Source organism: Neoarius graeffei, chromosome 6 (genome assembly GCF_027579695.1).
Source record: "Neoarius graeffei isolate fNeoGra1 chromosome 6, fNeoGra1.pri, whole genome shotgun sequence".
In the NCBI taxonomy this organism is placed as follows: Eukaryota; Metazoa; Chordata; class Actinopteri; order Siluriformes; family Ariidae; genus Neoarius; species Neoarius graeffei.
Window position 1 is genome coordinate 18,545,684 of NC_083574.1, and position 18,015 is coordinate 18,563,698.

At 40.7% G+C, this 18,015-nt stretch overlaps 1 protein-coding gene across 2 annotated transcripts; it reads left to right on the top strand.

Moving 5' to 3' along the window:
- The first annotated feature begins 217 nt into the window (after positions 1-217).
- On the top strand, positions 218-17,256 carry clasrp (CLK4-associating serine/arginine rich protein). 2 transcript variants are annotated; one of them, XM_060923376.1, is made up of 21 exons: positions 219-332; positions 1,487-1,629; positions 4,963-5,060; positions 6,674-6,775; positions 7,235-7,314; positions 7,411-7,495; positions 7,591-7,730; positions 9,855-9,951; positions 10,215-10,293; positions 10,419-10,492; positions 10,578-10,619; positions 10,722-10,904; positions 11,880-12,170; positions 12,652-12,831; positions 12,993-13,032; positions 13,949-14,009; positions 15,110-15,168; positions 15,263-15,309; positions 16,235-16,323; positions 16,475-16,499; positions 16,608-17,256. In XM_060923376.1, the coding sequence occupies exons 2-21, from the start codon at positions 1,531-1,533 to the stop codon at positions 16,648-16,650; spliced, it is 1,914 nt and encodes a 637-aa protein (XP_060779359.1). In that variant the 5' UTR covers positions 219-332; positions 1,487-1,530; the 3' UTR covers positions 16,651-17,256. The 2 variants fall into 2 exon arrangements, with proteins under 2 accessions (XP_060779360.1, XP_060779359.1); XM_060923377.1 differs by lacking the exons at positions 16,235-16,323; positions 16,475-16,499; positions 16,608-17,256 and having other exon boundaries at positions 218-332; positions 12,993-13,036.
- The last annotated feature ends 759 nt before the right edge of the window (positions 17,257-18,015 follow it).

Genomic DNA, 18,015 nt, shown 5'->3' on the forward strand with positions numbered 1-18,015 from the left:
TCTGGAGTCTTGTTCTATATAAATAATGACCTATATTTACGTATATAAATATGTTATATTAAATCTGCGTAAAGTAATTGATGACAACAGGCAAATATGTGCAAAACTGAGATTTGTACACCCCTACAACAAGCATAGTCGGTCGAATAGAAGTGACCTTCAGAGCATTGGCTGGTAGTCAGTTTGGACCGAACCAACTGTGTTTTAGAGGGGTGTGCTTTATGGTTGTTAGCTACAGCTAGCGCATTACTACAAGCGGCGCCGTAACTGTTAGCTGCACGCTTGGGGAAAATACTACAGTTATTTCTTCCCTATAGATAAAACAAAAACAGGTAACATAACGCTCATCTTGCACAAAGACAAGCAAGAAGTGCTCTATTTAGCGAAAGTGGAACAGCTGGTTTGCGTATAAGCGAATTTTTGGCTAGTTAGCGCCTCAAGCTTAGCAAAGCAGTTAGCATATCCAGCGGATTGCCATTAAATTAGCTAGCATTCTAATATTAGTTATGGGCAGTACACACAGTTATGTTCGTATTTGGGTTTGATAATGTTTACTGTTTTCGCTGGTCGAAAATGTAATGTAATAATTAGCTAGTGAGCTTGGAAAAAAAAAGTCCATCCTTGACTTCCGAATAAATAGACGCCAGGCTAACTAAACAACTGCAATACAATCAAACGCATCATTATATCAGGCTAGCTAAATAATTTGCAGTATGTAATTTGTAGCTTATATACCGGGTGCATTAGCGGAGTTAGTTTAGCAGCACATAAGCCAGCATTCAAAAGTGGCTAGTTCAGCTAATTGGCTATAAACAATGCTTTGAATGATGCCTTTCACTATTTCAGCAAAAATTGTTTTTTTAAATAATAAAAAATAAAGCTGGACAGCATTTTAATAAATGCCGTGAGTCTGTTTAATACTTAAATTTTATGCCAGTGGGTTTGCAGTATATGTGTAAGATTTCATCATCTAAACAGATCATTATATTAAGATTAGCAGATGTATGAAAATGAGTTGCTTCCTCCCACAGTTTGTGTAAAAATGAAAACAATCTTTATTTAAATGTAGAATGAATGAAACGTCAGTGTTTTCTGCAAAGTCAAGAAGAATCCCAACCTTAAGCCAAAAATCAGCAGAGAAAAATATTTTGAAACGATCCAGTAACAAAAAAGTGACCGTTTCCATAAACTTGATAATCTCTAGACATAATTTGAAGAAGGCAGTGTCCAAAAGCTGCCCAGATGACATGACAGAGATCAGAGATAATTATATAAAAGCATAAGGCTGGGCATTGAAGGTATAAGAGAATATGACATGTCCAGAAACAGATATTTTGATCTCTGCTTAACATGCACCTTTGATCAATAATTTTATATATATTCTTTTTGACACACGAGTATGCAAGCTGTTGGATTCAGCTGAAGATAAGTAAATTGAAAGATAAGTTGATAGTTGAATAATGTGTTTTCTCTCTCTGTATTACAGCAGCAGCCGTGCCCCGCCGCGCGTCGACCCCCAGCGGAGCTGTCATGTGGCAGGAGGCCCGCAAACATGAGCGCAAGTTGCGCGGTATGATGGTGGACTACAAGCGCCGTGGAGAACGACGGCGGGAATACTACGAGAAAATTGTAGGCAGAGATAATGCTTTAATTCTACAGTAGTGCATGAAAGTTTGTGAACCCTTTAGAATTTTCTATATTTCTGCATAAATATGACCTAAAACAACATCAGATTTTCACACAAGTCCTAAAAGTAGATAAAGAGAACCCAGTTAAACAAATGAGACAAAAATATTATACTTGGGTATTTATTTATTGAGGAAAATGATCCAATATTACATATCTGTGAGTGGCAAAAGTATGTGAACCTTTGCTTTCAGTATCTGGTGTGACCCCCTTGTGCAGCAATAACTGCAACTAAACATTTCCGGTAACGGTTGATCAGTCCTGCACACCGGCTTGGAGGAATTTTAGCCCATTCCCCCGTACAGAACAGCTTCAACTCTGGGATGTTGGTAGGTTTCCTCACATGAACTGCTCGCTTCAGGTCCTTCCACAACATTTAGATTGGATTAAGGTCAGGACTTTGACTTGGCCATTCCAAAACATTAACTTTATTCTTCTTTAACCATTCTTTGGTAGAACGACTTGTGTGCTTAGGGTCGTTGTCTTGCTGCATGACACGCCTTCTCTTGAGATTCAGTTCATGGACAGATGTCCTGACATTTTCCTTTAGAATTTGCTGGTATAATTCAGAATTCATTGTTCCATCAATGATGGCAAGCCGTCCTGGCCCAGATGCAGCAAAACAGGCCCAAACCATGATACTATCACCACCATGTTTCACAGATGGGATAAGGTTCTTATGCTGGAATGCAGTGTTTTCCATTCTCCAAACATAACGCTTCTCATCCGTCCCAAAATATTTTTCCAGTAGCCTTCTGGCTTGTCCATATGATCTTTAGCAAACTGCAGACGAGCAGCAATGTTCTTTTTGGAGAGCAGTGGCTTTCTCCTTTCAACCCTGCCATGCACACCATTGTTGTTCAGTGTTCTCCTGATGGTGGACTCATGAACATTAGCCAATGTGAGAGAGGCCTCCAGTTGCTTAGGGCCCTGTCCACACGGCAACGGATTCAGGTGAATCCGATACAATTATTTATCGTTTAGGCCTGGCGTCCACACGGCACAGGCGTTTTGGGTGCCCCAAAACGCAATCTTTTGAGAACGGGTTCCAGAGTGGAAAGATCTGGCAACGTTGCCGTTGCGAAGTCGTCTGGATGAGTAGAACGGATTTGTTTACGATGACGTCACAACCACATGACTGTCGGTGCTTCACGCCAGGTAGAAGTGTAACGAACTCGATGCGAGTTGTCAACAAATCCTATAACTTGGTTCATGAAACGCGCTTACAAAATATTTTCACTGTGAATATTTGTGTAATGGTGCAAAGTGAGTGAGAGAGAGAGAAAATAGCCCTTAGGGCAGAGTCAATCCCGCCAGCAAAAATAGGGAAAAAAAAAAAGGAGCGATCTCACCTCTTCAGATGTTGGTTTAAGTCCTACAATACATTCCTCAAAAAGGGCGTAGAACAACAAATTAATCCATCAACGTGTAGCATTCAATTTATTCCGGACCATTAAAGACGCCGCCTTCCGCGTAGAATCATACGTCATCCTCGCCGCCATATTGGATAGGTCAAAGCGGAGAATAAAGATGCCTCATTCATGTGCTGCGTTTAACTGTACCAACAGGTTTACCGTCAAAACGAGATCACATGGGATTACCTTTCACAGGTGAGACTGGAAAAATACTTTTCATTGTATTTGGTCATTATAACGTAATTTTACGAACAGATTTTCCTGACTTTGTGGCTAATATGAAGTCTCGCGCATAATAGTTTATGCGCATGCGTCCTTACTTCTTCTATTGTTCTGGTGTCTCTGAAGGGACTGTCTTACAGCGCCCCTAGAGGTGTGGCATGTGTATTGCATCGTTTTCAGCAAGCGTTGCGTTGCCATATGGACCTGATATTTTACTGATCGTTGCCCATTTGGATGCGATATTTTTTTAAATAACATCTCGTTGCCGTTGTCGTGTGGTTGTAGCCTAGAAGTTACCCTGGGGTCCTTTGTGACCTCGCCGACTATTACATGCCTTGCTCTTGGAGTGATCTTTGTTGGTGGACCACTCCTGGAGAGGGTAACAATGGTCTTGAATTTCCTCCATTTGTATACAATCTGTCTGACTGTGGATTGGTGGAGTCCAAACTCTTTAGAGATGGTTTTGTAACCTTTTCCAGCCTGATGAGCATCAACAACGCTTTTTCTGAGGTCCTCAGAAATCTCCTTTGTTCGTGCCATGATACACTTCCGCAAACGTGTTGTGAAGATCAGACTTTGATAGATCCCTGTTCTTTAAATAAAACAGGGTGCCCACTCACACCTGATTGTCATCCCATTGATTGAAAACACCTGACTCTAATTTCACCTTCAAATTAACTGCTAATCCTAGAGGTTCACATACTTTTGCCACTCACAGATATGTAATATTGGATCATTTTCCTCAATAAATAAATGACCAAGTATAATATTTTTGTCTCATTTGTTTAACTGGGTTCTCTTTATCTACTTTTAGGACTTGTGTGAAAATCTGATGATGATTTAGGTCATATTTATGCAGAAATATAGAAAATTCTAAAGGGTTCACAAACTTTCAAGCACCACTGTACCTCTCCCATCCTGAGCATACTATTTATATGATGTGTAAAAGTACAATTAGTTTTTGTGTTTTGTCTGATTGATTTTCAAATATGAACAAAATCCAAACATCAGACAATGAAGGGTCATAAAAGATCAAACCCTTAACTTTTGCCAGCTTATTTAATGTGCAGTGCTGCTGCTTTAGTTAAAGGAAAGCTCTAGGATTTTTTTTTAACCTGGGCCCAGTTTTCCTATCTCTTTGGGTTGGTATATTTACTCGGGATAAAACTATTGAAATTGGTTCAGTATTGAGCAAAACAGCCAAATAATGTAATCTTCCCGGGCAAACATCTATGTGAAAATAAACTTCTTGTTTTTGCCCCTGACAGGCTCATAATGTTTGCCTGGCTCATAAGTGTCTGTTAACATGGCAGGAATCCCTACAGAGATAGACCTGTGTTTGTTTACTTGAATATAACGGTTTAAAAAAAAGCTAGAAAATTACTGTTTCTACAGTCATTGTTTTACCTTTCTCTTCCGGTTCTTGACGTAGCACCCCATTCAATACCTGTAGTCGATTATCACATGGGGTGTGTGTTCTGATGTTTTCTGAGCTTTTCTTTAACACGTTATAAAATAGGCAGCTGGTATGTCCTCAGGTGCCTGGCAGGTGATCTGTAAAATAAATATGTGAAGGGAGTTTGTTGCTGTTTATTCACATTGTACATTTTGTATCCCTACCATGTTTTTCCCTGTGCAGAAAAAGGACCCAGCTCAGTTCCTGCAGGTTCACGGCCGTGCCTACAAAATCCACCTTGATCCAGCTGTAGCCTTGGCTGCTGAGAGTCCAGCTAACATGTGAGTTACTCATGCCTGCAATTCTCACCTGAACTTTGTATTGTGTTAATTTTTCTTTAGTGTTTCCAGCAAGAGTGGACAAATCAATAACGCGGACTGCCCCAGATGTGAAGGTTACATGTCCTTGCTATTAGTGTTTTTATACAAAGGGGTCCAGCAGACAAGTAGGTTCAGTAGGTTAGAATCCACCGGTGGATTTTTTCTCTTTTCTTTTAAATAAACAAGCTCCTGCTACTCATTCTGAATCCCACTGCCCATTGCACCATGTACGTTTGTTATTAATTAGCATACATGGATGATGGATGCAGGTTTGTGGAAACACTGACATTTTGTTATTTGACGTATAACATCCTGCAAGCGTAATATGCACTCCACTCATGGACAGACGTTGAGAGAAAATAAAGATGATGTGTGATGCGGTGTCTCCCATAACCCCGGTCGGAAAGTATGAGCTGGAACTGAACGGTACATTACAATAATGTTACGTTTTCTAAATATTCAGGGTTTCATACTTAACATCTTGTACTCACACGTATCACTGTCATGTATTCTGTGATTATCCAGTATTATTATATCCCGTCACATTGTATTAACGTTATATTCACCATATTTTCAATCGAAATTGATCTAAAAGCCCGGAACTCCAATTACGGAATATACCTCGGTGTGATGTCACAAAGATGTTCTGACAATAAAACAACTAAATAATATATTTTGTTTTTCTTCTAACTTTATCATACGTGATGGGATGGATTCATCTATAAAGGTGGGATGACTAATGTAAGTACCGATTAATAAAATGGTGGACGTGACCAATGTCTATGAAACTGGAACAAAAAAGGTAAGATGATACATTATGTAAATAAATGTCACAAAAATGGTATTGCGGGATGGAACACTTGTTATACATAGGACGGAACAGCATATAAAAACCCGGAAGGCAAATATAAGAAAATACGTGACGGTACTGTTCTGTTCCGTACCGGGTTATGGGAGATGCATGTGATGCGAGGAGAGAACACCACACCTCATAGCCAATACCCACGTCGTGCTGGCTTCTCGAGAGCACAGACAATGTTTTCAAACTATTCAAAAGGATTGATGGATGGATGTGACTGAGTCATGTGCTACACTGCAAAAAATTGAAAACTGAATTTGAGGAGAAAATTACTTGATACTAGTGAAATTATCTTTCTGCATGGACAGATTTTTACTTGGTAAGCCATCTTGGAATAAGTTGGTTGCAATCTTGAATTAGGTTTAATAATCTGAGTTGGTGTCTTGTATTCTTCCAAAAGGAAATGCTAGATCGTTTCAAATATATTCAAGATATTTTCACTTGCTAAGACATCATTTTTTGCAGTGTACAATGATTTTATATAGCTGTTCATGTCTATATTAATGCACTTAAATTGCTAAGTAGCTTGTCATTTATTACATTCTTAGCTACAAAATATTAGCCTAGCCAGATACTTTTCTGTGCAACCAAAGCATGGAACTGGATAGCCCACTGGAGATTTTAGCTAATAAATTTATAATTTTGTCCAATCCTGTATAGTTTGTCCTGGAGCAGGCGCTATTTATGTATAAAATGAATCACATTTTCTTTTCAGGATGCCTTGGCAGGGGGACACCAACAATATGATTGACAGGTTTGATGTGAGGGCGCACTTGGACTACATTCCCACTTATACACCTACTCTGATGAGCACTACGTAAGTCTCATAAATTTCTGTGTTATGGATAGTGATTTGGAATTATTGAGATACTAGGATGTGCTTCTTAAATAAGCTGGACACCAAAAATGTTAAAGAATGGTCCCCGAATTATAGGGCTTTACACTCGTTGTATGTCGCTCTGGATAAGAGCATCTATTAAATGCCATTGTAATGTCATGTAAAAACCACAAAGCATTGTAATTTTTGGCTGAATAACTCGAACTCAGCGAACTTGATTTTTTTTTTTTTAAAGTCCCATTGAAGCTGTGTGATGTCTTTTTGATCTGCTTAGTAAATATTGTCACATGCTCTGCTTCAAATGAAAAGCGTTTTAAACATACTAAATATAGAATGGTGCCGTCAGCTCAGCTCTGATCAATGCTGTATTATACTAACTTTCTCTTAATATACAGAGTGTTTTGTTTTCAGCTGAGTTAATAAGTGTTTTGGTTGCAGGACTCCAGAGCAGGAGGGTGAGGAGAGGAAGTGTAATTATGAACGCTACCGAGGCCTGGTGCAGAACGATTTTGCTAGCAGTGAGTGCGACTTTCTGTGAGCTTGAGCGTAACACAATTGTGCAAGGATGGAGTTGTGTGGGAATTGTTTTGTAAGTTAACAGTGTCTTTTTGTAGTCTCTGAGGAGCAGTGTTTGTATCAGATATATGTGGACGAGCTCTACGGTGGCCTGCAGAAACCAAACGAGGACGAAAAGAAAAAGTAAGTCCATCTAGGCACAGCTGACTGATGGGAGATTTGAGGTTGATCATATTTAAATCTGAAGGAAACCCTTGTTTGTTTTATTTATCTCTCAGACTTTCTGAAAAGAAGGCTCAGATTGGCTATACGTACGAGGACAGTACAGTCACGGAAACTGATGCACGGTCAGATAAAGTGGATGAGGACAACTCGGAGAACAGCGAATCTGAGGAGGATGAAGTCATTCCTGACATTGGTGTGTTTCACTTTCTGCCTCATTTTTGCTTTCTTAATTGCACTTCTATCTTTAAAGACCATAGTTGTTTTAAACAATGCAAAGAAATAAACTGAATTTCGGGACTAACTGGGCAAAATACTGAACGTTTTCTTTTTATTGCTTGATGTGTTTTTGAACCATTGTACAAATATGAAACTGAAATTTTTTCTATAGTTGGAAAAATTAAAAGCATAAATTGTGTAGGAGACAAAAGAAAAGAAGAAACCTTTGTTATATGCACACTTCAAGCACAGTGCGATTCATCCTCCGCATTTAACCCATCTGAGGAGTGAACACACGTGCACACACCCAGAGCAGTGGGCAGCCATACTACAGTGCCTGGGGAGCAGTCAGGGGTTAGGTACCTTGCTCAAGGGCACTTCAGCCCAAGGCCGCCCCATGTTAACCTAACTGCATGTCTTTGAACTGTGGGGGAAACCGGAGCACCCGGAGGAAACCCACGCAGACACAGGGAGAACATGCACACTCCACACAGAAAGGCCCCTGCGAGCCGCTGGGCTTGAACCCAGAACCTTCTTGCTGTGAGGCGACAGTTGGAAGTGTGCGCAGGATTTTTTTTTTTAAAACACTATTCCTACTGAAACCCACATCAGTTCTGATCAGTTCCACCCACTTAACCAGGATATAGCAAGTACTGAAGATGAATAAAATGCAACTCTCAGCACAAACGCTCAGTTTGCTCCCATATTAATCTTTGTCCTGCAAGCTTTATATCTGACCATCTGTTTCTACATGAAAAGTAAAATCCACTCTCGCACCTTTTTTGTTACGTCTTGCAGAATCCCAGTCCCGATGCACAGTGTCTGTCTCCTGGGGTGTTAAATTGTTAATCTTTCGTAATCTAAAATCATTGCTTTAGATCAAGAGGCACACTTTTATTGCTTTTGTTTGACATTAAAAGCATGCGTGGTCTTTAGAAAAGAAATAGATGTACGCACCTACATTTGGTTTATCGTTGTTTGTATGACTTGGTGTTTTGCAATTTTGAATGTTTGCCCACACTTGATCAGTAACTGTTGCTCTGATGGCAGTAGATATGTTTGCCCACACGATCAGTAACTGTTGCTCTGATGGCAGTAGATAACGTAGCATGCAAACAGGCACAGAACTCTGATTTCCCATTTGGTTTTCCATGCCAAATGTGTACATGCACCCAGAAGGGCTGATTTGTTGGTGCCCTCTTCCCAAGTTCAGTTTAATTTTGGCTAAGGGTTGTTTTACAATCAGGGTACAAAGTTTGTGTCACAGGAGTCCAAAATTCAAATTGATTCAAACTGGTTCTTGTACCAGTTTTAGATTTCAGGTAATTTTTTGACATATGTATATGGTAGCTTTGTGTAATCTGCTATAAGATAAAGAAGATTAAATGTAGCTTTAAGCAGGGCTGGGAGAAACAAATGAAGTGATTCTCGGAGAGGACATTTTTTTTTTGACAATTCAGAATCCACTACTTCCATAGTGCTTTTAAATATAAGGCTGTAAGCTTTGTGTTAGTTGTCTCTAATATTAATGTCCCAATATCTTGACCACATTTTAGGATGAAAATAATCATTTTAGATATGTTATTTTATATTGAAAAATTAGCTGTCTCGGAGAGGACATTTTTTTTTGACACAATTACATACTAAATTGATCAAAATAGTCTGAAAACTTACTGGCATTCAACATTAAAACTTAACTATGTTTCCAATGATATGGAACCAAATATTTGTTTTATGGTATAAAGAATGATGTAAGTGCATCCCTTTTGGAGCTACCTGTGGTCAAAAAAGCACTTTTTCTAAATGGCACGAGTAATTTTGCTAAATATGACATATATTGCCATACATTCACCAAAAATAATGTTATCGCCAAATTTTTTTTTGCATGGTAAATAGAGCTATCACAGGGCTACAATAAACAACCAAGTTTATTTAATCAAGCCTTTTGATATTGAAGATAATAAGTGTTAAATGTGCTTTTTAGCTTACGTACCCTGATTGTAAAACAACCCCTAAATGTTTGGTGGCTGAACATTCAGTACATGTTTGATCTGGAGTACTGCATAACACGCTAAAGTGTATTTATGATCCTGTTTTCTAGATGTTGAGGTGGATGTGGATGAACTGAACCCAGAGCAGGTGATGGAGCTGAACAAAATGGCCACTCCTTATGGCATGGCAGAAGGAGACTTTGTCTGGTCTGTTTGTTGTTGACATTTTATCATCACCTTTTTTTCAATTTTTTGTCCCAGCACTGCACATTACCAGTTTCCCTGTTGCAACACACCTGATGCAAATCATTACCTTAAGAAATCCTTGATCAGTGGAGAGATGTATTCAAGCTGTGAAATACTGATTGAAGCTGATACTTTTGCTCCTTAATAGTTATTGATGATATATAACACTGAAATGGAATGTTGTGCATGTGGCAGGCCGTATAACTGACATGCTTTTGTGGCAGGATGTTGAGAAAGGACAAGGAGGAAGTGGAGGCCATAAAACATGCTAAAGCGCTGGAGGCCGAGAAGGCTATGTACTCGGTAAGAAAGAAACCAGTGATTCTGCTAGTGTGACTTGGGAGGCCCTCTTGGTATTTTGATGTGTATGTGCATCTGGCACGTAGCCAGTGTGCATTGCTCAGATGCTGTGTGTGTGTGTGTGTCAGGGCCGACGCTCCCGCAGACAGAGGCGAGAGTTTAGAGAAAAGTATATGAAAGGCAGACAGATCAGCCCTCCCAGGTAAGCCAGTAGTATAAGCATTGCATCACCAACATCAAAGCCTATAACACTCACTCATTTTACCACGCTTCATGCTTAATCACAGTTATGCCAGACGAGACAGTCCGACCTACGACCCCTACAAGCGGTGAGTGTAAGGGCGTGTTAATTTATCTACAGCACAAGGCCTTGGCTGTTAGAACTGCTCTTTTATTCCCCTCTCTTCTTTCCCCTCTCTTACCTGTGACAGGCCCCAGTCTGAGTCAAGTTCAGAGTCACGCTCTCGCTCGCGTTCCCCAGGCAACGATAAGATCACCTTCATCACCAGCTTCGGGGGCAGCGATGACGAGGGCGCTGCAGCCGCACAAGCCCAACCTACTGCCCAGTCAACCCACGCTCCCTCCAACCCTGCAGGTCATAGCAGGGGCTCCCGGTCGGTAACTTCCCTTTTCTACTTCCCCCTGGCTTTCTGTTGGATGTTTTCTCCTGTCAGTTTTATGTGTGTTGCACTGTGATATGAGTTGGGTGGTTTTGTTAAGGTCAGGTCAAAAGCTCAGCCTGGGTTTTATGCCGAATGTTTTGTGCACTGACGCAGCTAAACTGTGTGTGAGAGCTTTGACAAGTAATTGCAGAAACGGGCAGAGCAGTTTCTGAGGTTCAGGGCTATTGCACAGATACACTATATAGTCAAAAGTATGTGGCCACTTTATCACCCCCATATGTGGTTCTTCCCCAAAACTTCGCCACAAAGATCGAAGCACACAATTTTCTGGAATGTCTTTGTATGCTATAGATTTAAGATTTCCCTTCACTGGAACTATGCATGTTTCAGCGTGACGGTGCTCCTCTGCACAAAGGTTGCCAAAGTTGGAGTGGAAGACCATGAATGGCCTGCAGAGAGCCTTGACCTCAACCCCACTGAACACTTTTGAAATGAACTAGAACGCCGGCCGCGCCACAGGCCTCTTCGTCCGACATCAGTGCCTGATCTCACAAATGCTTTTGTGGCTGAATGGGCAGATCCCCACACCTGTGCTCCAAAATCTAGTCGAAAGCCTTCCCCAAAGAGTGGAGGTTATTATAACAGCAAAGAGGAGGGGCTAAATCTGGAATAGGATATTCAAAAAGCACATATGGTTGTGACTGGTGAGGAATCCACATTCTTTTGGCCATATAGTGCATTTGTAAGATATTTGTATTGTCCCATATTAAGTCTAAAGCTACACCAAAAAGGAAATAAAGTAGTGAACGACTGCTGGCCTAGCACTTTTATCCGAACCACATAATCTGTTCTTGAGATGCCAGTCTGTAGCATTTACCATGGCACACAGTACGTGTTTTCAGGCTGTTTTGCCATGACAGTCTATAATAACTTTGCACATTTTGGTGTGTTTATTGGTGTGTCCAGAAGGAGACGCTCCTCCTCCAGTCGCTCCTCTTCCTCCTCGCATTCTTCCTCACACCGCTCATCTCGCTCTTCTTCGCGGTCCCGGCGTGGTAGGCGTGCACGTGGAGGGCGTGATAGAGATGGACGCCGTTCCCGATCCCGCTCACACTCTCGCCATCGTTCACACTCTCGGTCATGGCACCGTGGAGGACGAGGAAGCAGCTCAAGGAGACGCTATGAGAGGACACGCTCTCGCTCCACAGATAGGGACAGAGATAGAGGAAGGCACTACACATCGCGCAGAAGAACCAGGTAAGAGGAATGGGATGATAAATGGACTTGCGGGAAAAGACAAAGTGGTTTTATACACCTAAGTACACTTTACACAAGAGCAATAAACCTACTGTCCACTATTCACAACCCATTTTTCTTATCACATGAAAATGTAAAAAAATAATAATAATAATAAGGTACAGATAAGTGTACTGAATAACTTGCTTAATAACTGCTTTTGTGACGCAAATCCATGTAATGATTGTCCAATCAAATTAAAGTCCTGTTTAAGTGAGAAGTAGTGATCCTGTGATAAGTCATGGTCAGATTATTCATATTAGGCTGCATTGTATATCTCTGACATTCATTTGTGCGCCAGATATGTTCATCACAGGAAGAAGTTGTCATTTAATTTCTCAGAAAGCAGTTTTGAAAACATTCAACCTTGTCAGCAAAATGAGGTCACAGACTTTTTCCCCCCAGGGATGTTCCTCACCACACAGTCGCTTTCCTTTTGTAGGTCCCGGTCTCGCTCTCGCTCAGGTGACCGCGGTCGCCGTGGTGGCAGGAGTTCTGGGTACAGGAGAGGTGCCAGCAGCAGCCGGAGCCCATCTCGCTCACTTCCTGCCAGTCATAGCCCCTCCCCTTCCTCTCGCACTGCCCAGCCCGCCGCCACTGCTGTACCTGACAAACAGAGAAAGTGAGTCATGTCTGTAGTACAGCCACTGCATATTGAAGCCACTTTATTATCGACACTAATGGTCTATTCGTTGCTCAGTTAATAATGTATAAACAGAATTCTGGTTTGGAATCGATACTTTTGTATAAGCTTCTCACAAAATCTCTCTCTCTCTCTCTCAGGCCTGAAACTCCGGGTGGTAAAGAGACGGGAGCTGCCAAAGTCAGTAAGAATTTGATATGGCTCATTTTGTTGCTAAAGACCACGCCTCCTTCACTCCTGACAGGCCGATACAGTTGTCAATGAGTTCTGAGGCGCTCACCCACCTCATTCAATCCTGGCTCCTCTGAGAGCTTCTGATCTCATTTGAAATGTCATTAGATTAGCTGTCTCCATGGTGATCAGCTCTTCCAGTGCACCGTGCGACCACAGTGCCCTCTGTTCCCAGAACACAGTGGTCTTTTCAAGGGCATCTATTTCTAAACTTGTCTTAACCCTCATTATATATAGTGTGTGTGTGTGTGAGAGAGAGAGAGATATTAAGCACAGACACATGAATCTTAACATAAGCACAAAACGAGTATTTGAGTGTGTTCACCCTGTGGAGAGGTGTTCGGTTAAAGGGCTGTATGAGAGAGCCCAGGTGCTCTGGCCTCAGCAGTGGAGCATGCTGGGACAGGCAGTGCAACAGTACTAAACTTATCTGCATGCATACACACGTTCACACTGTCCTTGTTTCTGAAGTCTCACAGTGAAACTGTATGATAGTAGCAAAAAGATAAAGATGTTTTGTTGTTGACCGCTAATGTGAGAGAACGAACAACAATAAAGAGGCAAAATCAGCCACTCCAGTACACACCCACACCGCCGAAATACCAGAGGCATAAAGAAGGCCAGCGCTGTTGTAAATCCTCTACTGCTATTGTACGGCTAATTTACATGTACAGTGTGTGATATAAACGCTCTCCCCATCTCCTAAAGTTTTAAGACTCAAATCTGAGTAGAACACGTGTACAGCTTGAGGCTAATGTCTAGATACCTGTGCCCTTATGAAAGCCGTGTTGTAGTATTACAATCCCCCTGCGTCTCTCATGGCGTTCTCTGGCATCATGTTCTAATAACAGCATGTCCCTTACAGCCCAAGATGACCCCCCAAGAGAAGCTGAAGCTGCGCATGCAGAAGGCCCTCAACAAGCAATGTGAGTCTTGCACCCTTTATTTTACGTTGCTGCTTACAGTTGTGAGATGATGCTGATTTTTAAATTCAAATTTAGAAATTGCTTTATGGCAAAGCACTTAGGATTTTAAATAAATAAAGTCTCATTTTTGAACACGATTGTGTCCAAGGCATGTGTGAACCTTTATTTGGCTACATACAACTGAGTACTTGTTTAAGTTTTCATCTTACTCAAGATATCACCCAAGATGAATTTGGTGTCCAGAATCAGCTTCTGTAGTTTGCACTGAAGCATTTAGACTGATGTAGCTAAGACGTAAGAGAAGCTTATAGCCTCTATTTATCCTCCAAAACATCTTATTTTATACTAAGCTCTCCAGTCGGACAATTCCCCAAAACTGTGGCCTTCCACCCCGAGTCTGATGCTAGCATTGAGAGATTACCAAACTGTGCTACAGAAGAAAGTGATTCTCCCATCACAATCGTTGCGACATACTTTGCCGTCTAATTTTGGAGATAAATGTCATACAGTGTCAGAAACCACATATGCATATGCTTAAGCTCATTCAGTGTGGTTTGAGGTGAGTGTGAGATTATCTTAGGCATACAGTCTGCCCTGTGTTAAACTGGAGTCACTCTACAAGCTTCCCTCATTTGTTGGACCTCATAGCTCCATTGCAAAACTTCAGAGAAGGAGAAAAAATAAATAAAATCCATATTGGGACACCTAATATTTTAACACGTTCACTCTATTTGGGTTAAGGGGGCAGAGTTAAATTTATTAAATTTTCAATACCGTTAGTTTTGGAGGTCCTTGTCCACTGTCCTGGAATTTTAACACGTTATTTTTAAGACATCATGTCTTGTGTAAAAAGGGAGACTAAATAGAAAACTTGTGCATAGGTCAAAAACAGATATTACATCTCAGTGTCTCTGTACCTTTCCAGAGCATTGCATGTTCAGGTTCTCGTGCCACAGAGCAATTATAATCCACCTTTATGTTTAATGTATTTAAGTAGGTGGTGTCATTACCACATGGCACATTTCTAATACTAAAGACTCTATTCAACATTGTCAACATTGAATGTATTAAGCTCTCATACTGTGCGTGTAACTCTGCAGCCAAGGCGGATAAGAAGGCAGCACAGGTCAAAATCCAGCAGCAGGAGCACAAGCGGCAGGTGAGTATCTGGTGCTCATCTGTTTTACAAAGCTCTCACTGGAGAAACCAGAGGCTTTCTATCATACACTAATATTACTTTTGTCTCTGCTTAGGAACGAGAAGGAGTGCTGAGAGCTATGGCACGCAAAATTCGCATGAAGTAAGATGTCTGTTGAAAATGTGTAATCCTGCATTCACTAGCAAGTGACAAGCCACTCGTGTCTCTTGTTTTGTTTGTGTCTTGTGGGTGTGTCACGACTATTACTGTTGCATGCACTGTTCAGCAGTTTTTAGACAGAAAAAGTGCCAGCTATATAGCTTGTATGGCTAGCTGAGCATAAATTAAATGATACACCAATCAGTATGAAAACTGGTGGTATGATTTACGTGTTAGACAGAATACCAGCTTCACTGGCAGATTAGATAAGCAGTCTCACTCCACTAGGTATATTACACATGCCACTTTTAAATGCTGAGAAGAGGCATCTAAACCCATGTTCACTCTAGCAATGTGATAAGCGACAGTTTTCTATGTACAAGTGCGACATGAAGCAGCAATCGCAGCAGAGTCGCTCACCCTCACCCAATTCCAAATACAGTGAGTAATTCCACACATGTGCCAGGATGTATGTGCCAAAGAGCTCTGCTACTTCCTTCCAGGTTTTGGTTTTTTTTTCCTAATGTCTCTATACATATGTAAAGAAAGGTCATATATTATAGGATTAGAAACCATTGTTACAGGTCTTTCTTCCATTTTTGCACTTTAAACAGTACATGGGAACTAATTGCAGGTCGGAACTAAATTCGAGTGGGGAACCGAAGAAATATGACCCCGCATGCCATAGAATTGGTCTGAGGAATAATTCAAGCTGCTTTTTCACTTTATCTTGTCACAACTAATTTGCATAAATTCTGAGAGAATCTCAGTTCAGGCGTCATGCTCGCACTGAAATTGCTGCTTCATGTCGCACTTGTACATAGAAAACTGTCGCTTATCACATTGCTAGAGTGAACATGGGTTTAGATGCCTCTTCTCAGCATTTAAAAGTGGCATGTGTAATCTGATTGTGCGTTGCGCATTGTAGGGAGCGAGAACGACGAGAGAAAGAGAGGGATGAGTGGGAAAGGCAGTATGGCCGTCAGAGTCGCTCACCCTCACCCAATTCCAAATACAGTGAGTAATTCCACACACCTTTAACTGTGGACATATTTTCAGAATATTGGATGAGCTGGCTATTTTCTTCCTTTCTGCTAAAGAATTATATCCTTGTCATTTTTGAAAACTTAATTATTTGATTCTAATCCTGAACATTTTTTCCTTACAGGTCGTGATTATGGCTCATACAGAAGGTAGGGGAAATTGCACTCTGATTTTATAAATAAATAATAGTTGGACAATATGGAGTTATTTAGTTTTCTGAGCTAAACTTGGTTTCTGCTTCTTTTTTTAACCTGCAGGAGGTCCCGTTCCAGATCACGGAGTCCATACTATCGGTACTGAACACCAAGCCCATTACTGTTAGAGTGTGGGATTTAGGAAGTGGATAACAGGCAGACTATTTAAGGCACATGTATGGAGAAAAAATGAAGGGTAGTTGGGAGTAATCTGGCTCCTGACCTGCACCCTATTTGAAGGTCGGACTACCCTGTGGTATAAATGAATGTCTGATTTCAACAGAAACACATTTTTTCCTTCCCTCATCCTGTTATGTTTCAGAGCGTACAGAGATACCTTAACTTTAAGAATATTCTCCTAATGTAGGAAAAATCCACTTACGAATGTGAATTGCTTTTGTAGAGGTTAACTGTACATAGGATTAATTTAGTCCAGTCTGTCCTCATTTTGTACATCTCTGACTCTTCCCATCACGGAAATCAGTGTCTTAAAGGCTCGAAAATGCAAATGAACAACCCAGACTCAGCTTTGTATATAATATATTCGTATAAGAATGTCTCTGAAAATTCGTGAACACTTCAAATCTGTGGTGAAGGAAGTTTCACTCACACTGTAAATATCAACCTGCCATCAGTGCAGTTTTATCCAGAATAGACTGCAGTATGCTCATGACAAATGCTTAAATAAAATGCTTCCAGAATGATAAATCTACCTGAAGCCTGTCATTGTTTTATTAATGAATGTTGCATTAAAATACACCTGTATGCTTTTTCTATTAATGCAAAAAATTAGCTTACTTGCTCTTTGCCCAAAGTTTTGATTTTTGTCGCCAGATGGCGCAGTTCAGAATTCAAAGCACTGCCTTAAACTGAGAACCAAGGTAAATGATCTTAGAGATCAGTGTGGACCTTTTTTGAGCTTCACCAAATCTAAATGCATTACGATATAACGTATGGTGGTAGGTTTAAAACAAGTAAATAATAGTTGTACTGGCTTGGTTTCGAAGTCAGGCGGACAGTAAAAACAGCACACGCACACACCTGTCTTTGGGCGACCTCGATAAACCCACTTCCTCCTCACCCACATCCTTTAGCCAGTAGAAGCATTTTATTGGTGTAAGGCAGTGCTGCTGTGCCTCATCAAAACAACCATTAGTTTTGTTTATGCAAGACAGATAACGAGCACAGTTACATGTTTGAATCGATTTGATTAGTACAGCCATGAATTACAAAATCATTTTAAATCTATTTCAGTTGTTTTTCCTCTTCTGTGTCAAAATAAATAACCACACCAGAGTAAGATCTTCGGCATCTGAATAATGAACAACTCCATGTGCAAGACAGACTAAGCACCTTTCAAAGAGTCCAAAGGATCTCCTGTATATTTTGTATCAAACTTTTGTCGCACTTCTTTCTTAAAGTGAGACTGTAATTATCTAAGAACAAAACATACATCTCGAAGATTTATGAT